At 36.9% G+C, this 26,270-nt stretch overlaps 1 protein-coding gene across 1 annotated transcript in view; it reads left to right on the top strand.

Moving 5' to 3' along the window:
• The window catches only part of PTPRZ1 (protein tyrosine phosphatase receptor type Z1), a 163,886-nt gene that overhangs the window by 128,750 nt on the left and 8,866 nt on the right, over nucleotides 1-26,270 (top strand). Inside the window, exons 13-23 of the mRNA XM_059932670.1 lie at nucleotides 2,292-2,436; nucleotides 8,807-8,898; nucleotides 11,902-11,987; nucleotides 14,490-14,510; nucleotides 14,679-14,775; nucleotides 17,270-17,352; nucleotides 18,685-18,819; nucleotides 19,374-19,508; nucleotides 20,333-20,496; nucleotides 22,110-22,245; nucleotides 23,666-23,812. Of these exons, the coding sequence (XP_059788653.1) occupies nucleotides 2,292-2,436; nucleotides 8,807-8,898; nucleotides 11,902-11,987; nucleotides 14,490-14,510; nucleotides 14,679-14,775; nucleotides 17,270-17,352; nucleotides 18,685-18,819; nucleotides 19,374-19,508; nucleotides 20,333-20,496; nucleotides 22,110-22,245; nucleotides 23,666-23,812 (1,241 nt within the window). The remainder of the gene's footprint in view (nucleotides 1-2,291; nucleotides 2,437-8,806; nucleotides 8,899-11,901; nucleotides 11,988-14,489; nucleotides 14,511-14,678; nucleotides 14,776-17,269; nucleotides 17,353-18,684; nucleotides 18,820-19,373; nucleotides 19,509-20,332; nucleotides 20,497-22,109; nucleotides 22,246-23,665; nucleotides 23,813-26,270) is intronic.

The raw sequence follows: 26,270 nt of genomic DNA, 5'->3' as shown, positions 1-26,270 counted from the left end.
TATATATACACATACACCTATATACATACTGCAGTGAATATTTGTGGTCATTGAAGACCAGTATAATTATATAACCTCACTTTGTATGTAAGTTAATGTACATCATTGGTTCTCAAACTTTAATGTGGATCAGAATCACCCAGAGGACTTGTTAAAACACAGATTGCTGGGTCTTACCCACAGAGTTTCTGATTCAGTAGATTTGGGATGGTTGGAGAGGGGCCGAAAACGTGCATTTCTAACAAGTTCCAGGTGATGCCGATGCCACTATTCTGGGGGACACACTTCAAGTATGACTGAAATAGACAATAATACTAACCTCCATTTGTAATTTCTAGGTACCAGGGACTTTGCTAAGTGGCTTATTTCCTTTGTTAACCACAAACTTTCTACTTAGGTAACAATAATTACAATAGAAACAATGTAAAGACAGTTGTGTATAAAGCAAGATGCTTTCCTAAATTTCTTTTAAAAATACCGGTACATTCACCGTCAGGTTATTTAGGCTTCTAGATGAGTCTCCCTACAATATGTAATGACCAGAGCATATGATTAACATAATAAAAGGTAAAGTTCAGCCTTCTCTCACAAGAACGTTAACCACAGCTCAGGGATCAGTTGACTTACAATATTCCCACTTTTTATACAGCTTTATTATTTCTAGTCACAACTTTGAATTCTGCTTTTTTCTAGCAAATCCTTCCATAGTTATAAAAACAAACATCTTGGGACATTTGGTTGTCACTTATAGATGCATTTCCTATATGAGTGGATTAAATTCTTGACCCTTTCTGCATCATCTCTCCTTACAGAAGGAAGCTGTCATTTTAACTCTTAAGTTCTCTCCAGTTAGATATATTTCAATGCTATATTTATGAATTTGTGACTCTCAAATTTATTCTCAAATATTTTCAACTAAATTGATAATATTTTCAATTAAATAGATTGTTGTTGTCTCATATCACTAAGAGTAAGATACTTGATATAAAAGCACCAAACATACCAAATGTGTAGGAGGCGATGTAGACTCTGATGAGGAGCTTAAACTTAGTTATTCCAGAAGTTCTACAGGTAGACAGGATAAGGGCTGTTACTTTGTAGCAGTGTCAGCCTATCATCCTGGTAGAATGGTTCTAATGTTCAATCATCTTGGTTTCACACTGCACACACCTCAAAGTAAAAGGGAAGAATTGTGACTGGCCACTGACACCCTGCAGTTCTGAAGATTTTTTTTAACAACTTAGAATGATAGCTTCAGTTGCAGTGATTTTGAAAATGCTAGAATAATAATGTACCTGACTGGTCACAAAAATAGTTATTTGCCATCTTTTAAAATTAACCAAAGGACAGAATTTAGACTTTTTCATAACTTACACTTGCATATTTAAAAAGAATTTCTTAGAACTGTGCATTCCTTCAATTTACATGCAATAGTATTTTTATTTTTGATAAAGAAAAACAGTTGGTAAGAAGGGCATTCAAAATAACATCTTAAAAGCAACCTACGTTTAAATGTTAAATAGTTTGCTGGATTGAAGGGTTATCCTAATGTAAGGAGGGCTATCCTAAGAGTCTCTCTTCATGAAATTATTAGTTGCTCCTAATTATTTACCTAACTGTGGGATTAAAAATATTTCCATTACAATTAATTTTGGGAAATCAAGATTATATGTGGTGATTCAGTAAGTAGCACTGTTTTTCTTGATCATTTTATTTAAAAACTGAATAGTTTTCTTATTTTAATATTTTCATTTCCCTTTTAATAAGCTTTTCAAGGCAATATTGTACTTCTTGCCATGGCACCTCTTCCAGGGTGCCAGTCTTTGTTGGGATATTATAGTTCTTCAGCTCTAATAGGCTGACTTACTTTATTTTTCTCTTTTTTTGTGAGTTTATTAGTTTGTTTTTGAAGTATAATTGATCTATAACACTATGTTAGTCCCTGTTACACAACATAGTGATTTGATATTTCTGTACATTTCAAATTGATCACCACAATAAGTCTACTTACGATCTGTCACCATACAAAGATATTACATAGTTATTGACTGAATTCCCCACACTGTATATTTCATTCCCATGACTCACTTATTTTGCAACTGGATAGCCTGCCTTACTTTTTAAGCTTTGTGTTACTTAAATTAGCTTATGATCATAGACATTGGTTGTCTCATAGAGTCGAAATTTTAAAGGTAAGCAAACAGCAATGAAGATTGCAGTTATTCGGTTGAAAAATGTTGTGCTTTTCCTTAAGCTTAAATATCAACTTTCTCAATTTTCTCCGACTACAGAGGCCAGTAATAGTAGCCATGAGTCTCGTATTGGTCTAGCTGAGGGGTTGGAATCCGAGAAGAAGGCAGTTATACCCCTTGTGATCGTGTCAGCCCTGACTTTTATCTGTCTAGTGGTTCTTGTGGGTATTCTCATCTACTGGAGGTAAGTTGAGCGTTTATTTTGGATATGCATTTCATAAAGCTCAGATTTTGCCTGTGTTTTACCTGAATGCTTTTCAAAGCATATGCAAAATTCCCTTTACTTGAGAGCTACCATTAATTTATCCAGGTAACTATGAGTAAGGTGAATTTGTGAATCCAAAGACATAAAAATAAAAGATTTGACTGTTCTTCATACTTCTGTCAAACAATTAAAGGCGAAATGGAGGAACTTTGGCTTCAGTTAATATTTAATACAGTATTTTGACAGTTGCACTTTCGTATTAATCTAATTAGCATTCAAACATTATCATAGCATTTAATATAAATCTAAGCTTCTCAGTTAAATGCTCCAGCTGTTATAACTTTAAAAGTTATTATTTTAGAAAACATAGTTTTTGATATAGTGAAATATACTTTTATAGCAGCAGATTTTGTACAAGATACATATCAATTGCATACTAATACAAAAAATGGTAACCCATACACAAAAATAAAAATTAAGCATTAAAATCTAAATATAATTTGAAAATAAAGTAAATGACTATATTAAGATGGATGGGATTTTTAAATTCATTATAATTTGCCTTGAGGATGAGATATAGCTTCATTCTTATCAATAATCTGTTGAAACCTTTAAAGGACAAGGAAAATTGTACCCACTGTAAGCTTCCCATCCTACAGCAAGCAGAACACACTACAAAGTAATAAGTTTACTAGGGACACAATGTAAATCAGTATAACTGTTATAACTGTGTCTGTTGGAAAACAAGGACTTTATGATGATATAAGGAATCATATCTGTAAACTAAGAAAGGCTATAGCTTAGTACTTTATACTTTTGTTTTAAAAGAGAATTTTGTTCAGAAGATTTATAATCAATTTCTTTTTTTTTTTAGCAACCTCTGTCTGTAAGTTCATATCACCACTCTTTGCGTTATTCCAAAATATATTCTCTCAGTTTATTCAAAAATATTTAGTATGTTTATTGACTGTTTCCCATGTGCCTAGTACTCTGTGAACTACTATGGGAAAGTATAAGAGAAGGAATGAATGAATGAATGAGAATCACCACTGTCAAGAAATTTATGCTTATTGAGGAGAAAGAATTTTCCATGCAAAATTTATAAAAAATTACACAAAAGTGTATGCATGGCAGCTGAAATCTCTGATGCTAAGAGAGGTCAGAGAAAAAGGGATCTTGATAAGCCAGAATGGGCGGGGTAAATGTAAAGTGTCAGGCTTGAGCTGAACAGGATTCAGAAAGAGGAGCTGAAGGAGAAGGGCATTCCAGGCAGGGTTTTATGTAACTTGAGTACAGAGTGTTAGTTTAAAATATGAGCACTCTTAGGGTTTTATGTATATATTTTATATCTAACTATCAAATGTCCTGATAAGATTTGTTACTCTTACCTACCCATTTACAAATTTCACATATCTGTCCAACTCACAACCATTTGAAGTTGATTCACTTCCAAATACAACTGTTTAGATCAGTAACATGAATACACCAGGGGTATTATTTGCTGAATTATAAAATGACAATGTTAGTGCATTCTTCAAGGTTTGCGTGAATTATTCAAATTCCAGTGTAGCTGCATTTGTGAGCAGTATGATTTCACTATCCAACATGGAAACATTTTCGACCTTTGTGGAAACTACAGCCTGTAGAAAGGTTTAAAAATCTAATGGCGTACCAACAAGAGTCCGAATAGGTGTATGGTCCTTATATGTTTTTCCAGTTTATATATTAAAACACTTTTCTGACCTAATTCTTTACGAGAAAAAATAATCGCAAAGTGGTATAATAAATCCTCTCTTTTGTCTAATTTATCTAACTCGGTCTCTCATGTTTTGTGTAAACCTTGAGACGAAGCATGTCGTAGCAGAAAGAAAGAAAAAATCAGAGGTGATAAATCTGGATCCCTTTCCCAGTTCTTCCTGACATTTGCTATATGGCCTTGGGCAAGTCACTTACCCATCTAGGAATGAAACTTTCCTCTTTTTACCATTTGGGGGGAAAGATCATCTTTAAGATTGCAGTCAGACTTTCTTTAGGGTCTCTGTGATGAATACAGCATGATGAATGCTGTTTCATATTTGTATAAGGATCCAAAAAAAATGGAATCATAATTACACATTTCTAGCTTTTAATTCTAAATACTGTGATGAAAAGGTGTAAACTAAATAATCAGATTATTTATTGATTGATAGGACCTATGTCCATAAGTTTAAAACAGTCATCACTTTTTTCCTCATGGCTGAGTGATAATTAGCAGGAGACATAGTTATCAACACTTAGCACATAGATGTGAAGACATTCACTGCTGATACAGAACAGATGGACCATAGATATTGAGTCTTGTCATACATTAAATAATATGCCTTGAAATTATTTTCCAGATGTTTTAAGGTATAATTTATGTGAGCCAAATCATAAGTTTTAAAATGCAAAATTACTTCCATAAGGAATATTTTCAAAAAGTTCTTTTTAAAGACAACAAAGGGTAAATTTTGGAGAGCTTTTTTAATAGTTAGAATCTGAAAAATACCAAGGCTATATTCAACAAAACAGCACTCCATCAAAAGCTATATAGAACAGAACTCTCCACAGACACACTTGTTCTGGCTGGGGAGAGTGGGAAGAGAAGCAATATGAATTCTCTCTTGATCTTAAATTTAAATTTGTGGGTCACTAGTAGCTACCAACCCAGAACGGAGGCCTCCCAGTACCATGCTGCCTTTTAAGTGGAATGTCACTTCCTAGGTAAGACTGTACTATACAGTGTACCTAAGCCATGTACGGATGATCTTCATCCAGAATGTATCCTGTACTATTTTAATTTTAATTTTTCCCACTTTTAAGATTGTTGGTATGATTTATAAGATTCTTTTGTTACTTATTAATGCAAGTAACATTACAAGACCACTTATTTTCTAAAACCAACAAATGTTTGATTACATAGCTCAAAAGTATAGAGCTGGTATATACCCAGATACTACGATGAATATTAGCAACATGTTAAACCACTATACTAATATGTTTTAATTTACCTTTTCCTATTCTAAGAGATGTTACCTTCTTCCCATTCTCTCAGACACATCCTCTATCCATCCATCCATCCGTCTATCCATTCATTTTTCTCTAGCTATGTATTCCACCTCTCCCTCCCAAATGTTTTGAAATTTTAGGTTAATCTCATTTGAGGCTCAGGTAGGCAAGAGAGTCTAGGGTGCAGCCGAATACTTTATGGTTGGTGGAATTTACTTACTACTGGAAATCCATCTAATCATTCAACACTTAATACCTATTGTACTCCTGACATTGTATTAAAAATTGAGTCTACATACATCAAAAGATATGGCCCCATCTTTAAAAAAAAAACATAATGAGGATAAAAGCACAAAACAAATATACTGCAAAATACTATAACCACCAATTAATTAAAATATTTAAAATAAAATAATGGAGAATAATGTCCAGGAAGTGAAGGTCATCCTTGGATTAATTAAGCATAGTTTTCAAAGCAGTCCTAAGGTGAGTGTGAATGGAGATTTGCGTTGGGTACAGTAGAAACAGAAACTGGAGTGCAAGAGTCTGCTTAGGAAATGAGAGGCTGTTTCACAAAGAAGAAACCACTGAGTTGTCTTTAAAAAGGAAGTGTTTGCATGGCACATTAGTGACTGAGGCATTTTGGTCAGAAGGAGAACCATGTTTAAAGCAGGGAGGAGAAATACTGAGTTAGAGCAGGAAAAGACATGTTCAATGATCTACAACATGTTTGTGTTATTGGATATAAACTTCAAGGAGAAAAGTCAAAAAAGGTTTGGACCACAGATAGGTAGGGTTTAGGTATTAAAAGATTTGGGGTACTATAATCTAAAATTCTGTAAGGCACAGAACGAGAGCCAATACGTCAAAGTAACAGGGAGATAGATTTGGGGCTCGATACAAAAAAAATATCAGCAGTAGGAGGCATAACATTGGAACAGCAGGGTCTCCTCTTTGGGTACCATTTGGAGATACTTACAAGGGAATGAGTTTTGAGTTAGTACAAGAAATGTCTAGTAACTAAAGATGGTTCATAAAGAAGTAAGCTCCTTGTCACTGAAGGTATTCAAACTGGGTCTTTTTAATATGTCAGAGATGCTAGGGAAGGGACTCTTGTGTCAGCTGTGATATTGCACTAGGTCCCTTAAGGTGTTTTACAACTTTAAGATTCATTGAAAAATAAATAGAAACCCTTTCAACCGGCTTGTGTAACCATATTTTAGAGGAATCAAGGAGGTTTTCATTCAGTGATCTTAAAAGCAGGTGTATCAAATCCAGTGTTTTCATATCAGTGTGTCAGAAAATACTGCATCTGTGGTTACACAGGTAAGCCACGCTTTCCCTGTAGTTCCTGCTCCAGTCTGGTGTCAATTCTGCTCAAATGTGGACTTTCAGTAGGACAGTTTCTTTATCATGAGACCTGTGACCTCATCTTTCCCATTTCTCATTAGTCTGCCATGCTCTTTCCACTTTCCAGGATATGAACCTCGCTCAGGGTCCCTTTGACCCCACATTGCAGTTGATTCTACATCCACTCGTCTTCCTCCTACATCACCTCTTCTCTGTTGAAGACATTCCTGTGTTCTGTCAGTTATCTATGGTCTCACAAGCTTGATTATTAAAGGTTATACCATCACAGCAGAGGGCTAGTTTTTTGCTATGAATATCGTCACCTTTGAATTTTTTTTTTTTTTTTGGTTTGTGACATTATATAATTTTGTACTATTCATAATTATAGCAGTGAATTCACTGAGCAAATATTTCAGGGCACCTACAGCATGCCAGACATTATTCTTAGCACTGAGGACTAACAATGCCTTAAGACAAAGTACCTTGCCCTTTGGGGGCTTACATTCTGGTGAGGGAGGACCAACTAAAATTATGAAACATGAATAAACAAATATATAAATAAAGTATTTCAGATAGTGATAAGTGCCATAAAGCAAACAAAAGGGGGAAGAATAGTGACTTGGCTGGCAGGGCTGGTACTTTTAGCTCAGGTGGTCAGAGAAGGACTCTCAGAGGATGTGGCATTTTAGCCAATGCATAAATGATGGGAAAGAGGCAAGTGGCCAGAGGGGACATCCAGAACCAGGGCCCTGAGATGATCCTGGTAGGGTTTCTTAGAGGGAGAAAGAAAGGACCGGTGGGCTAGAGCCTAGTGGGTGCAGGAAGGAGTTGTAGGAGGTGAAACTGCTGGGGTGCGAGGGGACCAGGTGGCAGAGGGTCTTATAGCCCTTGCTGAAATAATGGAATATCATTCTAATTCCAGTGGGAAGCCACTGAAGAATTCTATGCAGGAAAATGATTATTGAAAAAAAATCACAAGTTGAAGTGTGTCATGTAAGAACAAATGTTATGTTAAAGCTCATTAGGATAAATATCCTGTTGCTTGGATCTTTTAAATGGAAAATGAGATGGCATTTTCACTCAAACAGATCTTTCCATTTAAACTTAACCACTCATGAGTAATGCTTCAAATAAATTAAATGACCCACATCAAAGAGTGTCATTAGCAGTATTAATTTTAAAAAAATTTAAATTAAGGATAGTTTGCATTAGTTTACAGCAGCAGTTGGTTCTTTGCTCTTCTCAATTGTTTGTAGTGAGAGATGTTACTCTTATTATCTGAATGAAAATAGATTCAGGTGACATTTTAGGTCATGGTTGTCATTGATTCCAAATATATTCATTCTCAAAACTCTCATCAAGGCTAGCATCTGTTGGCGAGAAAATCACCCCTGTTTTTGGTTATATGCTCACTATTTCCTCACTTCGTTTTGTTATTACTTCATTATCATACTTATAATATAAAGCTGCCTTCTTTTTTCATCAAAATGTTACCACAGTAGAATTTCATTTCTACATGGTCACAGCTTGCTGCCTTTTGCTAGCAGCTGAATATCCTCAGAACGGCATGGTCCCTTAAATACTGAGTGAAAATAGCTTTGGACAGGCTTTCTTTTCCACTCTGGTCCTGTCCAAGATGGCAGGACATCCTGGTATACGGCAACAGTGGAAGAGTAACTAGGGCATGGAGGTGTCCTACTCCTTGGCACCAACTGCCAAGTTCAAGTGTCATCTCTGCTTATACCATGTCTGATATCTGCTCACTCTTCTTCATCTGGTACAGGTACAGCTGAGATAAATTTGGAGGCTATAAAATTCTCTAATAACTGTGTTTTGTAAAAGTAGGTGATAAGTAGATGATTTCCACTTATGTTTTAATTCTGGAGATCTCTGTCATAATCTTTAAGCATCTCGGAAGTTGTCTTGCTGACCATGCCAGCTAGTAGTATAAATTGCTTTCTTTTCTTTTCAGGAAATGTTTCCAGACTGCACACTTTTACTTAGAGGACAGTACATCCCCTCGAGTAATATCCACACCTCCAACACCTATCTTTCCAATTTCAGGTAATAGCTTAAAGTGTGACCCTGAGTAGCTGGTAGATGTTAAATGAAAAGCGTGATGTTGGAAGGTTTTTCCTTATTGGAGTACTTTGCAAATGCCTATAATGTAGATTAGTAAATGTTTGTGTTGCCCAAAATATTATGTATCAGGCATCAGGTTTATAAGTTGTTCTTGTTAATTTTGAACATTCTTGGGACTTCCCTGGTGGCGCAATGGTTAAGAATCCGCCTGCCAATGCAGGGGACACGGGTTCGAGCCCTGGTCCAGGAAGATCCCACATGCCTCGGAGCAACTAAGCCCGTGCACCACAATTGCTGAGCCTGCGCTCTAGAGCCCGTGAGCCACAACTACTGAGCCCACGTGCCACAACTACTGAAGCCTGCGTGCCTAGAACCCATGCTGCACAAGAGAAGCCACCGCAATGAGAAGCCCACGCACCTCAATGAAGAGTAGCCCCAGCTCACCACAACTAGAGAAAGCCCGTGCACAGCAACGAAGACCCAACGCAGCCAATAAATAAATTAGTTAATTAATTTTTTTAAAGTAATTAATTAATAAAAAGAATGTTTTGAACAGTCTTAACCATACAGGTGATGTGGCAAAATAATTTATAGTTGTTCAGATGTTATATGTTAAAGAACATAAATATTTATAGCAATAAAATATCAGTAAGGAATAATGCTGACTTTCAGTCATTTGCATTCCTTCAATGGAAACCTAAACAACAAAAGTCAGACTAAATCATTGCAGTAAGGATGGACAGGACAAAAACCACAGAAATAAGGATAAAGTTTAGTTCCCTTCTGATTATCTGAGTGTATGTGTGAAAAGGTTTCTTAACTACATTACGGGAAAAAAAAGAAATTTTAAAGTGGTGAGGGTACAAGAAAAACATGAGCACAAAGAATGTGTGGTTGCCGGAAATACTTTAAGTAAAAATGTCAGTTGTATCCCTGGGAAAACATCAACTGTTTTAGCAGAACTTACCTAGTTAACAATATTCAAGAATTAACCAGGGTCATTTTAAGACCCTTACTGACCCTAGAGTTCACACTGTAACTAAGGTCACAGACACTTACTGAATTAACATCTTATAACATTTCAAAATGAAAAGTGGTAACAATAAAAAAAAAAAAGTTTTCTAGAAATGTGCGAATTAAGGAAGCAGAACTGGAGGACAGAGGACGAGACAAGGACATGGAGAGTCACCAAACCAGGGAAAGCAAATGGAAACATTCCACTCTACATCTTTGTACAGAAGCCTCTTTTTAAATTGTCTGAGATGCCATATGTTATTGCTTGAGGCTCAAATTCTACATGAAGTTATCTTCTGAAGTCTCATGATTTAAAAAACAAAAAGAAGGGAAGCATTTTCCTTGTAATTTGCAACAGGCATAGGAATAAGAAGTGTTTTGCTCTTTTACCTCTTTTATCAACTCTATCAGTTCTGTGTCTTTAACCACCACTGTTTTGTTTTTCTAGTTTATATTAAAATTCTTTCTTTTAGCACAGCACAATTTCTCATTAACATATTTCGAATTTTGAGACCAATTGATCTTGGTTATCTGTTGTGTTTAGTTCCCTTCACTTTCAAACATACCTCTTCTACATATCCTGTCAGTGTGGGTATGCAAATTAACTATACCATTATCCAAAGTCCAACACAGTTTATTATTAACAATAAATAAAATAATCCAAAATCAGGTTGTCCAGGAAATCCAGAATTCCCTGTTTTACTTCTTAGAAGAATGGTGATCAAGAGCATCTCCTCCTTTTACTTGCAGACCAATTCGTAAAAGAATTACCAAAAGACATGATGGCAAATGAGAAGTAGTCAGTTTGCTTGTGGAAAGAGGTTAGCTGTGCAGGATAATATCCGTGGTTTTGACGAAGCTTTACTAGGAGAACTAACGATTTAAATGTGACAAATTATTTCTGTTTTCTTGTCTAATTATAAAAGCTACTTCTAGGCAAGATCCTTCTGTAGGTGTGAAGGTGGAATTACACCTTTGTCTAGTGTTTCTTAAGGTTAACTCGCTAATTCAATTTTAGTATTCAGGTATACTCATCTAAAAGAGAACAGATGGATTCTAATTTTTTTTAAATCAACAAATTCTTGGTAACTGAAGCTTAAAAATATTAAATGGCCTAGATGCTGAACATCTGTTGATGTAAATAACTGGTTCTAGTGAAATGTGTTTGATGTTTCCTTGTCAGAGGAAGGAAATTGTGAAATTGCACGCTGTGAACTAGTAATATGTTTAATCTAAGAAAGTCTTTCCAGGAAAAAAAAAGAAAAAAACAGAACCAGGTAAAATAATTTGGCCCCTTCACAATTAGTTAACAGATCCAATGACTTTGTTTACATAGCATATTTTCAAGTTAGAATTCTTGAAATTTTACAGATTAAAAGTCCCAAAGGTTTTTGACATTATCCTTAATGAATAGTCTGCATATAAATGTTTTGTGTTATTTATAGAAAGAAGGAAAAAATGTTTTCAAATGTAAACATCTGACTCTTTAACGGAGAGGCATTAAACTGTACAATTTTATAAAACTGAAATTGCACTATATATTATGTTTAGTCCAGGGTAAAATTGAAAATATATTATTTCTGCATTTTTTCCCCAGAATTTGCAGGCAACTCCCACTCATGTTAAAGAAAGTTATCCATAAAGAGATGCATTCCGTTGATAAGAAGTGAGGCTGTGGTATTATTTATAACTTAACATTGAAAATTAAGTTTCTCTTTAGAGTATGAAAGGAAAAGAGATTCCTGATCAAATCAGAATTCTAAAATGCAGGTTATGATTGAAAGTAAATATAGAGAAAATTGGTAATTGTTGCTGAATATTTCTTTGAACATAGATTCAGTCGGGATTATAGGAATAAGTGAACTTTGAAGTTGTTTTAGAAGAAGCCTCTTTATAAATCTCTATAAATGAGAGGCACATTTATTTCTGTTGAATTATCCTTTCCAACCTGATTTTTTTTTATTCACTTAGATGATGTTGGAGCAATTCCAGTAAAGCACTTTCCAAAGCATGTTGCAGACTTACATGCAAGTAGTGGGTTTACTGAAGAATTTGAGGTATGATTTTAATATGTCTATTTTAAATAATATGGAAAATAGTAAATTTTTAAAATTCAGCAATAGGCTATTTCTTGACATTGAAACCATTTTCACTTCTAGCAAGATTATTAGTTCCATAATCAATTATGTGTTTAGGATATGTGTTATGGTTATCATACAATTTAGAAAATTGGTTTTCCATTTTAAAATTCAAGTTGTAATAGTGGAAAAAACAAAAACATTGTTAATTCTCTCCCATAAAATCAGAGCTCTAGTATTCTTTTTTTAATCTGAATTAGTAACACTGATTCCTTTTAATTTCCTAAATTATAGTAAACTAGTAAATTTCATAATTTTCAGCCAAAGTACATACAAGCTCTTAATTGTAAGGATTACAACAGTGTAAATGCAGAAGCACTTATTGTACAAGACATAATAAATATTATACAAGGTAAAACCCCATCTTCTGAAGAAAATATGCATTTCTAAAAAACATTTGAACTTCACAATCAGTGAAAATTTTTCTAGTATTATTCTGTAAAACACTCTTAGATGGTAGGGGCAGAGAAATTTACTGCAAATTTATCATGGCCCACTGAACTGTCAGTTAAGGAGCTTTTTCAAAATAGGGTGCCAGAAACCAACAGTTAACAATAATAACCACAAAACACAAAGTTACTCTTATTGAGCACTCCCTAATATGCCGATCATTGTACTAGATGCTTCTACATTCAACCTTCACCCAACTCTGGAAGTTATTTGTTTTTATTTCTATTCATATTGCTGATGAAATCAACTTCCACAGAAGTTAATTAGCAACTAATAAATAGCAGGGTTGCGATTCAAACCTAACACTCATGTCCTTTCCATTCTAGAAATCGAGGGATCCCCACCCCTTCCCCAGCCTCTCCCCTTCAGGAAGCATCACATTGCTTTTGCCTCCTCACCTCAGCCCCAAGTGCTCAGTTGACCTCCCTCTTTGAAGCCCTTTGAGGTCTGATCCTGATCAGAGGATATACCACCGTCCCTAATATACGCAGAAACTGCTCCCCACGAATCAGATCAACAAGAACGTATTTACGGAAGCAAAATGCCAGAGATCAGAAAGCTTTAAGAAACCAAAGGAAAGAGAAATGAAATATACGTTTTCACTAAATTAAAAACAGTAGGAATCAGCTAATTTAATCTTAAAAGAAGTCTAAGTCATAGCTACATTGAATAAGAAAGCAGTGTGAAGTGACTACTAAGTAAAGTGGAATAATATGAAGAATTATATTTTTAAAACATCAAATTATTTTTTCCTACCATAATAGAGGTTACTGGGTGGTGCAGTATTAACTTGTAGAAACTATCAGGCATCCATCAAACAAAATCATAGTTGCAAAAGGGAGAAAATGCTAAGGGTGTGTCTAATCTTCCAGATGTTAAAAGCCATAAGGAAAAATAGACACTTTATTGTAAAAGTTGCTGATAAGCATATATACAAAGGCAGATTCACAGTTTTCACAGCTATAAAGTCATTTTGAATATTATTAAGCAGTTCATAATGATTAAATTAATAAAATAACCTCACATTTTTACTCAAAAAGTATTTTCTTAATTCCATTGCTTTTAACTCACAGTCTGATTGAAGAAAACTTTTCATTAACTTAGTAGTTAGCTTAATAACTAATAATGCTACACCTTTTCAGTGGTTCATATATTAAATTGTTTTTAAATCTAGAGTCAGAATGACTTGCTCCAGAAGAGGCCTTAAAAGCTTGTTTAGTGAAAGGCTGAGCCATTTTGCTGATGAATCAGATTTATATTTAAGTTATATACTTTCTCAAAAATTATAAAGCTTTCATGTTATTATCTTAATATGTACTAAATAATTGTAAATTCCAAACTAATATATTTAGATAGAAGACATCCCTGGGAAGGATTTTAATTCATTTTAAAAGAGAAATGGAGAGGTCTACTAATTAAATATGTAGAAAGTAGTACTATCTAAATTTTGTTTCAAAAGACATAGTATATATGATAAAAAAAAATTTCAGGAGATTTCTAATGTTTTGACAGCTCTACAGACCACCTAATAGGAAACTGTTTACTCTTTAAAATTACTCAAAATAAACAAACAAAAAAAATGTACTACTAATTCAGTTTTAAATAGTTCTATCATGATCAAATACAATTATATTTGAATATTAGTAAATCTGACTAGTATGTTAAAATGTGTCATCAAGTATGTGGTTTTTCTCATCAGCATTTTTAAAATTCATCATATTATTATACCACTGTCCCCTTTTAAAAGTGTTATTTTTTTCCTTTTACATAATGTTAAGGTTCCAAACTGTTAGAAGTTTTGATTTGCATGCAACTGTTTGAAACATTCTGTTTTGTTAGTATTTGACAAATGTATTTATTGCATGATCATGGTTTTCCATTGTAAACCTAATATGAACACTTTCTTTTCTCATTTGTCGTGTGCTGTGGAATTTGATTTCTTTACTTTTTTGGCATTCATTCCCTCATTAGACACTGAAAGAGTTTTACCAGGTAAGGCATTATTTCACTGCATTTTCTTTTAGCCAAGAAATAGTTGTAACATATAAAAAATAATTTTTGGATAGATTGTTTTGTTTGTTTTGTCTTCTGTAGTATATTTTAAGGCACTTTGTTTGAAAGGATGTGTGTTAAAACGTTATGCGTACAATTTCTTTACAGGAGGTGCAGAGCTGTACTGTTGATTTAGGTATCACAGCAGACAGCTCCAATCACCCTGACAATAAGCACAAGAACCGATACATAAATATTGTTGCCTGTAAGTATATCCTTCACTCAACTCTGACTTGTTGTCATTGTCGTTGCGGTGCTTTTAGTTCAATGTCCTGAAGTCCTCTGACAGCCGACATCGGTGTAGCTGTTTCAGGACCTTTGCATCAGGGGATGAGACTTGCGTTAGATAATACGGAGTGTTTTACCACTCCAGTTTAAATACATTCTGCAATTAATGACATCTGTTTCTTTTTTTTTTTTTTTTAATTTATTTTATTTATTTATTTATTTATTGGCTGTGTTGGGTCTTCGTTTCTGTGCGAGGGCTTTCTCTAGTTGCGGCAAGCGGGGGCCACTCTTCATCGCGGTGCGCGGGCCTCTCACTGTCGCGGCCTCTCTTGTTGCGGAGCACAGGCTCCAGACGCGCAGGCTCAGTAATTGTGGCTCACGGGCCTAGTTGCTCCGTGGCATGTGGGATCTTCCCAGACCAGGGCTCGAACCCGTGTCCGCTGCATTAGCAGGCAGATTCTCAACCACTGCGCCACCAGGGAAGCCCTAAACTCATATTTTAATCCAGTCCTTTCTTCAGACCCCATGGCCTGTAAATCTGTTCTTATGGTTTTCTGTCATTATTTATATTCCATAGTCCTATTTTCACTTGAGATCCCCCTACTTGATGTGAATTTACCAATGAAATGGGATTTTCTTTAGACTCTATTTTTTCCTTCTACCCTTTTCCCTCCTCTCTTGCCATTCTCCCCTGGGGTCTGATAAAGGGTTAATTGGATTCATTCTTTTTATTTCTTCTCTCCCTTTACTACCTTAGCTGACCTCTCTTTTTCTCCTCCATGAGCAGCTTTCTGGCTTTTTTCTTTAGGACAAGTTTACCTATTTTTTTGTATGAAATTAGCATGTTTCTTCCGTCTTATTGCAGCACCTCTTATTTACATCTGTTCCCTTTTATTTTCCTTTATAGCCCCCTCCATTTCTTGAAGTTCATCTTCATTCTTCCCCAAAACTTCAACTTATATCCTTTCTTATATATTCAGTGGGCCTTCCTAGATTCACGTGAACATGGTATTACCAGCTTGGTTATTTAAATTCTGGTTCCATTCTAGTTTCTGGAATGGGAATTTTTACGATCACAGTTCTAAGTAGTTTGCATGGATGCTGTCTTTTTTTCCCACAAGGTCTACACCAGTCTTTCCATTTTGATAGAAAGTTCTGCTTCATGTTTGTCTTTCTCAACAGAAGCAGCTATCCTGCTGCACATAAAAACTCAGTTGCTTCTTGGACAGGGTGAAGTGGTTGTTAGACCATTCTCTCTACAAGCTAAATAGAAAATACCCACCAGCTAATTAAGAAGCAGATAGAGGTTGACATTTGTTGAACACCTACTATGTGCCTGGCACTGTGAATTCGTCATTTCATTCCATCCCTGAAATAACCTGGCAAGACAGAGGTAATAACAGTCCTACTTTGAGATGAAGAAAAGCAACCCGGAAAACTTACCCAGTAATACCCTTCTGAAAATCCGAAAACCAAAATGCAAAAGTAGCCTGGCATCCAAGCCCATCTTTCCATGGCCACACATCTATTTCTGCCTACATTTCCTGCATCTTTGCGAGCTGCTGATGTCACCAAAGTATTATTATCCCAGAACGTCTCTTTAACTTGTCATAGTTTGGTCTGTGTTCATTTCTTCATCCTTGAAAAAACAATAGTCTGCCCAGTGAAATCACCAAGTGTCCTTCTAGTGACACTTTCCTTATTATGCAGTTCCTCCAAATATAGTTTCTCTGTAGAACTGAATTTAATCCCAAATGCCTCATTTCAACACTTTTAATTATGACCGTGCACCATGTATAAGTTACCACGGTTTTCATCCCCTCTTCACCGACAGTACAGGATCCGTGTCCTCCGTTCTGGGGCAGTCGTTGCCCTGCCTCCCTTTGCAATAGTTCCTCTTTGAGGTCTTCCCTTGAAAGAGCTGTTTGCTCTAACCATTCACGGAAACTTTCTAGACCCCTTCTGCTTCCTTCTCTACTTCTTCTTCTGCCATCAGCCTCCTGTTCAGAACATGCATGCTGCCATCCTTCCTGAGCTTTCCGACACCCCCGTCACTCTTCTCTCCCCTTCACTGGCTCTGCAGTGTTCACAGCCCCAGTATCCGCCTTTAGAAACCCATCTAAGATGCCAACTTCAGGATTCAACCTCTATGAAAAGGTTTATTTTCATCCCAAACCAATACAGTTTCTGTCTTCGTGTCCCTCTAGGACTCTGCACCTCTCTCTTGACACCGGAACATTCCTCTCTGTGTATATGTCCATTCTCACCTTCCACATTGGAAACCTTGAAAGAGGATTTTGTTGTGTTTATCTTTATTTTTGTCATCTCTGTATCCTCCAAAAGCTGACTAAAGTAAATGATGTTTGCACTGATTTTAATTGTATTTGATAAATTATTATGTAAATATAAATGAACTTTATGCTGAAAAGCAGTTCATGCTATAGTGAAATATTTTCTTTTTTTTATTACAGATGATCATAGTAGGGTTAAGCTTGCACAACTTGCTGAAAAGGATGGCAAACTGACTGATTACATCAATGCCAATTATGTTGATGTAAGCATGTTTCAACTGAAATTTTATGAAAATTATGTTAAACTATGAATTTATTACACCATGGTATTGTACATAGAATAGTAATAAGTATTGCATGAAAGATAATAAAAAATACAAATTAGTAGTAAGAGATCCCGTAGCTAAAGGTTTTCAGATTGAAGGGCATTCAAGCTATTGTACTTGGTTTATCTCCTGGGTGAGAGAGGGAATTCAGGCTGAGGAATTACATTCAAGGTAGGATGTATATATTCTGATAGTTTTATAGCTCCTTAAATAAGAGGGATAGGATCAGCGCTTATTTGGAATGTCCCATAGCTCCTAGCACATTACTATGTAGATAGCAGCTGATAGATAAATTTTGACTGAAAAATTCTCAGGGTAGTACTGGCTAAAAGGCAAACACATGATTTCTAAACCAGTTACCAGCCTTTATAATCTTGGGCCCTTCTCAGGATACCCAGCTTTGTGAAACTTACTGGAGATCTCCAGGGACTGTAGACCACTGACTAACTTACTGGGTTTTTTCCTGTGGTCAGTTGAATGCCAATGGAACTCAGTTATTTTCCTGACACTGACCTTGCAGTCTAGCTGCCTTCAGGTTTATGCTGTTTGGAACAGTTAATTCAAAGAAGTGAGTACCAAATATAAGTATACAGTAGGTTTGTTGTAGGCAACCACTTCAGGCTTCCATAGCAGGAAGTGTGTATGTCAGATTGAATATGAGCTTTGGAGTTAGAACTGGTTTTGAATCCCAGCTCTGCCATTGGCTAACTGTGAAAGCTTGGAAAGCCACTTAACTCCTCTGAACTTCAGTTTCCTATCTCCAAATCAGGGATGATGCTTCCATTTTGCATATAAATTAAGGGTTAAGGTTAATGTTTGTAAACTATCTTGGCCAACGGTGGGTAATAAGTGAAGGATAGCTATTAATGATTAGCATTGCTCAGTGCCACCAAGGAGAGGGTAAGGAGAAAACGCCAAAGGTTTCCTGACTATTATAGACAACTGAGCCCTAATGCCTCAAACATATTTCAAAGCAGCACAATTAAGCACCAGATGTTAAGCATAGTAAACAGACTTGGATTAAATGCACTTAGACTAGAGGTGCAGAGAATAGTGGTTGTGTCAGTGCAAAAAGAACTCTTTTTTTGACAAAAATTATAACTAAAGAAGAGTTGCTGTCTTTGCTAGTACTAGTAAGTTTCTCTAGCTTTGGAAGTTTTTTTTTTATGGTTTTCTTTTATAGCAAAAATCTCCTGATCTTAGGAACTGAACAGCTAAAAATGGCATACAAATTTGTTAGTAAGAAACATTTGTCATTTGTTTCTGCAGGGCTACAACAGACCAAAAGCTTACATTGCTGCCCAAGGCCCACTGAAATCTACAGCTGAAGATTTCTGGAGAATGATATGGGAGCATAATGTGGAAGTTATTGTCATGATAACAAACCTTGTGGAGAAAGGAAGGGTATGAAGGTCATCTATTATGCCATCCCCGAGATAGTGATTAGAAATGCTTTAAGTTGCTTTTGATAGAGTCAGCATTAGGAAGCAGCAGAAGTCAGGGAAGCTAATCAGGATTCCTTTCAAGTAAGTATGACAGCTAAAGGGAAACTATTAAAGGTCAAAAAGTTTCACTGTAACTCAAGCTACCTGCTATTTAAATGCATTCTTCAATCCGTAAGAAAAAGCAAATGAGGTTCATTGAAAAGCGATGCAGAGTGAAGTAGATTTTAACTCATGGGAGCTGGATTCTAGTCCTGGCTTTATAGCAACTCAGTACATCTGGCCTCACTTCCCTCATCTGAAAGGGGCGAGTTTGAATCTGATCGTCTCAAGTCTCTTTCAGCCCTGTAATTCTCTCTCTGCTCTCCTCTACAACAAATCTGCAATCACTTAGAATGGAAAGAACATGTTTAGAAGAATGAGGGAGTCACGGTATCAAATCTTTACTGATTTCAGGGATGACTTACACTAAGCATCTGAAATATGAAAAGAGCATCTTGACTTTCTCTTTTGCAGAGAAAATGTGACCAATACTGGCCTGCTGATGGGAATGAAGAGTATGGGAACTTTCTGGTCACTCAAAAGAGCGTTCAAATGCTTGCATATTACACTGTGAGGACTTTTACTCTAAGAAACACAAAGATCAAAAAGGTGAGTCCACAAATGATGGCTATCATCAATTGAGCAATACATCTCGATCCTTTTTTAAGAAAACAGGTGGTATAACCAAAAAAGGGTAAAAATACAAATAATTAAAGGCATTAAGAGTTCTTATCACAGCTACACCTCAATCCCAAAAGTTTCTTCCAAGTCTCTTAATGCCAGATGTGGCTTTAGCACCACATTGGTCATGGTGCCAATGGTGGCAGTGACACAGGAACAAAAGTCCCTGCCCCATGTGATAACTGCACATCCAACTGAAAATAGTGGAGACTGAAAAAGGGGAGGAAAAGAAAAAGAGCAAGTTATAAGTCAGGGTTCCTTAGAAAAACATATATCTGTATGTAGATATATATGTATGTGTGTGTATATATATATATATATATATATATTTAAAGAGAGAGAGAGGGTGTTTTAAGAACTGACTCCAGGCTGGAAATTCAGGCAAGATTTCTACGTTGCAGTCTTTAGGAGAATACCTTCTTCTTCAGGAAACCTCAGTCTTTGCTCTTAAGGCCTTCAACTGACATTATGGAGCATAATCCAGCTTACTGGAAGTCTTACTGATTTAAATGTCAATCACATCTAAAAAATACCTTGACAGTAACATCTGGTGTGACAGGTGTTTGACCAAACTACTGGCCACCCTAGCCTAGCCAAGTTGACACATAAAATTAACCATCACAAATGACAGTGTACTTTTTTAGCTTCGTTATGAACCACCAACATCAAGCTATGAATCCAGAGATGATGTTTAAGGACCCCGTGGGTGCGTGTTCCTATACTTAGCTGATTAGCTGTCTGGTCTCTTCCAGGGTTCCCAGAAAGGAAGACCCAGTGGGCGCGTGGTCACCCAGTACCACTACACTCAGTGGCCTGACATGGGAGTGCCAGAGTACTCGCTGCCCGTACTGACCTTTGTGAGAAAGGCATCCCGTGCCAAGCGCCACGCAGTAGGGCCTGTTGTTGTCCATTGCAGGTGAGTCTCAGCGCCGGGTTTCCACACCCATAGTACTGCTTACGCTAACAAAAAAGGAATCAGTGGAACAAAGGCTTTGCCAAAGTGGGAATGATTTCACAAGCTGAGGGGCATGAAACGTTGGTTACTGGGAAGTGAGTATGCCAGACTCAGAATTGGATTGCTGAATATTTCAAAGCACCAGGTATTTCTATGATGTATAATATTCTATTTGATTGGTTAACTGGATTTCAGCTTATTAACTGCGTGAAGCAGGCAGAACAACGTTTTGTCATTAAACAAGCATTTATTACAACATAATGTCGTGGGACAAAAATGCTTAAGACACAACCCCTGTTCCTAGGAGTTAATAGTCTATTGTAGACTTAATACGCCAGGTTTACATTAGAAAAACCAAAGTGCACAACGTATGGGGAATTTTGCAAAATATTTTAAGTTGTTTTTAAACAGTTTGGGGTCAAAACCCCGTTCTCATTTTCCTGAGTTCTGTCTAATATATCCTATTGAACGTGTAATCAATTCATCGTTGCCCAGGTACGTTAATTTCCAAGAAATTGGGTGAGTGAATAGAAATAATGATATTTCAGAGAAAGAGAAAAATGTGTTAGAGGCTTTAATTTAATATTTTTCAGTTAAAACAAAAATAGCAGTTACTGTTTACTGCGTGCTGACTTCTGTGCCAAGCTGTATGACCACAAAAGTCAAATTCATTTCCACGTGGAGTATTTTTGTCAAAGCAGCGTCTGTGTTTTTACAGAAACAACTGTTTTCTTTTGATATGCAGAGTATCTCACACATTCTAATTACCTATCTCAGGAGTTATCCTCAAAGTTTGAGAAACCTATCTTGAGTTTTTTATCTGTGAGCCTGACGATAAGCTGAGGGAAACAGGAAGATGCAGGAAAAATAGCTGTGAAGGTCAGGGATTGTTTCCTAGCGAATGGAAAAGGCCCAGAGCCTTGTGCAGAGCGGGTGCTAATTCTTCACTGTAGTACTTCCTACTCGTCAGAGCATTTGAAAAGAATCCCTGTCTCTGAATTCTGTCCCTCCAGTAGAGGCTTTGAAGAAGTCGTTAGATAATGGCCCTTTAGAAATGACTGAAGTTATTCTTTATTCCTCACCATCTCACTGAAATGATATTTTCAGCTGAAAGCCTTCGCAAACTCTTTTTTTCCATTAACGCGGAAACCTTTACAAACATGTTTACCTGACAATACAGACCCAGAGACCTTGTCTTTTCAGAGTCTGGTGAGGCCGATGCTTTCATTCTTCTCAAATTAAATGTCTATTTGCTATACTCTGATACATAATATTTCCACTGTATAATGTATAACGAATGATAACTGTAATTGAAAATAAAAAATCTCCAGCAGGAATAATCAGATTGCTTTGGAGTTTGACCTGTAAGCAAGAAAGAAAAAAGAAAACTTTGTTTGTTATTTGAAGCATTACGCTTAACTCCTAAGCTGCTTACTGTCTTGGACTGCTGAATTACTTACTAAGTGGCTCATTTGCTTGGAGAAGGATATTAGTTTACAAGACAGCCGGGAGTGACCAATCGTCAAATGTATTTTATGTTGACATTGAAGTCTCTTTCTCTGTGTGCTCTTCAGTGCTGGCGTTGGAAGAACAGGCACATATATCGTGCTCGACAGTATGCTGCAGCAAATTCAACATGAAGGAACCGTCAACATATTCGGCTTTTTAAAACACATTCGTTCACAAAGAAATTACTTGGTGCAAACCGAGGTATGATAAAAAGGATAATTTCCTTTATCTAAGGGTTGGAAATGTCCCTAAAATGCTGGATACACCAGAGTTTGTATTACCAGGTGCGTTAGTCCCATGGGGCTCCCTGTAATAAAGTGCTACAAACCGGGTGGCTTAAAACAACAGAAACGTGTTGTCCCCTACTTCTGGAGGATAGAAGTGCAAAATCAAGGGGTAGGCAGGGCCATGCTCCCTCCGAATCCTCTAGGGAAGGATCCTTCCCTGTCTCTTCAAGCTTCTGATAGCCTCATATTTCCCTGGATTTGGCAGCCTAACTGCCTCCTTCTTCACATGGCTGTCTTCCCTCTGTGTCCGTGTCTGTGTCCAAATTTCCCTCTTCTTATAAGGACACCAGTCCCTACCTCATCTTAACTAACTACATCTGCATCGACTCTGTTTACAAATAAGGTCACATTCTGAGGTACTGGAAGGTTAGGGTTTCAGCATATCTTCTGCGGGGGCGGGAGGCGTGCACAATTCAAACTATAACACCAGGTACTTGCACATAAGTCGTGGATGGACCAGCTAAATTTTGCCTATTTTATGACCAAATGGGGAATATCTTTAAAATGACACTGGTCACAGGCAAGATTCAGAAAAAGAGTAAGTGGATCAGTCAACCCTTATCTCCTCTTGCAGAATCCTCAAGCTTTTCCTGCATGTAATGAATGAATGGATTCATTCTCATATTTAAATAGTATGAATTATGCTCAAATTATTCCCTTTTTTAAGCCCAGATCATTTACCCATATATGACACAGGACAAACTCTGCATACCTGTATTTTATTTTCACTATTTCTAAATAAAGATGGATTTAAATTGAAAACTATGTATGGCAGCTTGAAAGCAATAAGAAACATATGACTGAGTGGGCTTCCACACCAAACCAACCAAACTTCATTCCATCAAGGAAATGACATTCTAGTCAGATAAGACGAGGGAAGAGTCCCATACATGAAATAGAAGATAACTATTAAAAACTGTATAGATAATTGTGCTAAATTATATATGACCGGCTAAAAGGAGAATTGGAATGGGCAGAAGGGGAAGACCCATCAGAAGTAGAGAAGTCAGTGCAAAATGTGGAAGAGGGTCTCAGGTTTGAAGGATGAGCAGAGAGGGCATTGCTTTGCCTCCCCAAATCTTCCAGCGATCTCCTTCCCTAAATGCCAATGCACAAGAAATAAAGAGGTGAGAGATGGAAAGAGTTGTATTGTTTCTGGATGACCACCTTTTCCTCCATCTAACTTCCTGCCAGGGCTGGTAAGCAATCTCTGTGGGTCCTCCCTTCCATTTTGTAAAACGCTTTTTGTCCATCAGTGGAAGATACTACTTTTGTACCTCAATACATATAAGGAAAACCTGAGGTGATATCCCTGTTTGTCATTGCTTTGCCAGGAACAGTATGTCTTCATTCATGACGCGCTGGTCGAGGCGATACTTAGTAAAGAAACTGAGGTCCCGGACAGCCACACCCACGCCTATGTTAACGGTCTCCTCATTCCTGGACCAACAGGCAAAACAAAGCTAGACAAACAATTCAAGGTAAGTTCTCTCGGAAGCCCCTCTCTTGGGTGTCACCACAGGTTGGAATGTTCCTGCATCTCCTCATTTGAGTGGACAAAGCCGTGTGGACAGGCTGAGTGCCCTGTTGGCCCAGTGGCTTTGTTGTGTCCTTTACAACAGGCAACAAAGCCACTTGGCAAAGTTCAAGAACCTTAATTTTGAGTAGCGAGAGGGAAAGTTCTCAGAAACCCTAGAAATGCAGACGTGGTCCAGGAAAGGAGGGCACAGAACAGAACAGGAGGAACAGGCAGAACTTCTAACACAGACGGTGTAAGTGCTCTTCTCGCTTTGAGAAAACCAGACCACTTAACCACGAGTGCCGTGGCTCAGGCTGTTTGTGCTGCTTTTTGGAAGAGTCGGTCTCACTTGAAGCCCCCAGACTAGAATAGGCCACCCCACAAGAATAGCTTCTTCAACCCCAGTTTCCCCCACCGACCCTGTCACGAGGCAGTCAGCTAGACAGGGGAGCATGCTTTGTTCAGTGTTCTACCTCTCACAGCTTAGCTCTCTGACTTCCAGAAACCACTCAGCAAAGAATTCAGAAAGCAGTTGTTACCAGACCTGCCTGCGGAGATAGGGGGATTTGCAGAGCTGTCATCTTCCAGAGGAATGGAGGCTATGTTATTTTGTTCCCCATTATTTCTATACTAACCTCTTACTTCTCAGGGTTGCTAGAGAAACAGGGCCAATTTCTGAAGAAGGAATGTCTAGGAAGAATTCAGAAGGCCCTGGAAAAACCCAGGAGAGTTAACAAACCTCCAGATTGAAGTTTTTTCTCTTTCTTTTCTGCAGCTTACAACATAGAAGATGTAGTCATGAGTTCCCTCTGACTTTTTACCTTCTCGTTCAGCACCTTTTGTGCTTTGGGAGGAGTAAGAGACAGATGAGGGGTGGAAGCTGAACTTAGAACTTGCAGACAGGAAAGCATAAATGTTTTATTCAGCCAAGCTTACGTGAGTCATAAAGGAACACTTTAAGGAAGAAAAAGTGCACAGTACAGCTTCCAGAAACAGATAATAAATGTAAAGCATTAACATGATGTTGCTAGGATGGCTTTTTTCTAAGTTAAAAATATACATCTATTACCCATTTTCTTATTTAAATATGATTTACCCCCTACACAATTAAATTAATAAAAGAATTGATATTGCTTATACTGGATAATTCAGGATCAAAATGGAAATATCAGTTATGAGATCAGAATCTAATTAAAAACAGAGACATTTGACTCTGTTTCCTGTTAACATCCTAACTAGGGAAATTTGGAAGGGGGGTGTATATACTGTCCTATAAGAAAAGGTATTTATTCAAGTTTACCCATAGAAAAATGTCCTTGAAATGAATTGCATGTCTATTTATTCAACAAATATTTATCAGAAACCCACCTCAACATTGAAAAGTAAAGAATCAGGACTTTCCTGGTGGCGCAGTGGTTAAGAATCCACCTGCCAATGCAGGGGACACAGGTTTGAGCCCTGGTCCGGGAAGATCCCACATGCCGCGGAGCAACTAAGCCTGTGGGCCACAACTACTGAGCCTGCGCTCTACAGCCCGCGAGCCACAACTACTGAGCCCGAGTGCCACAACTACTGAAGCCCATGCGCCTAGAGCCCATGCTCTGCAACAAGAGAAGCCACTGCAATGAGAAGCCCGTGCACCGGAACGAAGACCCAATGCAGCCAAAAATAAATAAATAAAAATTTATTTTAAAAAAAAAGTAAAGAATTGAAAACACTAAAACAATACTGAAAAATAAAGAATAGAAATTTGTTGTACTGTATATGAAAGACTTTTTATGCAAATATAATTAATATTGAAAAACAGACAAATGAACCAGAGGAACCATGTGCGTATGGAAATTGTTATATGACAGATATGACATTAAAAATTGGTGAGGAAAGATGGATTAATCAATGAATGATATTAGGACAATCTCCATGTAGAAACAAGTACTGTTAGGTCCCTACCACACCTCAAACACTGAAATTATTCAAGATGGATTAAATATCTAAAGATGAAAACAAATTTTTATAACTATTATAGGAAAATATTGGAAAATATATCTTGAGAACTTCAGGGTAGAGAAGGACTTCTTAAATTAAAATGTTAAATTACAGAAATCTTAAGGAAAAACTGAATTGGCTGTAAATGTCTGTGTGATTAAAGAGAACAGAGACATTTGCAACTTTCTTAGCAGACTGTAGATTTACATTTAATAGTCAAAACCCCCTACAAATTAGTAAATGGCAATGAAGTAGAAATATGAAAAGGCAATCATCAAAGAAGAAGTAACTAAAATCAACAATTTCACAATAAGTAAGGAAATGCAAATCAAAACCGGGATATACTTTTTTCATCTGTTAGCCTGTCAAAAATTAAACACCAGTGACGCCTAATTCTTTATAGAAACCCTCACCTGTGCACATTAAGAAATATA

Source organism: Balaenoptera ricei, chromosome 9 (assembly GCF_028023285.1).
Source record: "Balaenoptera ricei isolate mBalRic1 chromosome 9, mBalRic1.hap2, whole genome shotgun sequence".
NCBI lineage: Eukaryota > Metazoa > Chordata > Mammalia > Artiodactyla > Balaenopteridae > Balaenoptera > Balaenoptera ricei.
This window is presented reverse-complemented; position numbering and strand designations above follow the sequence as displayed.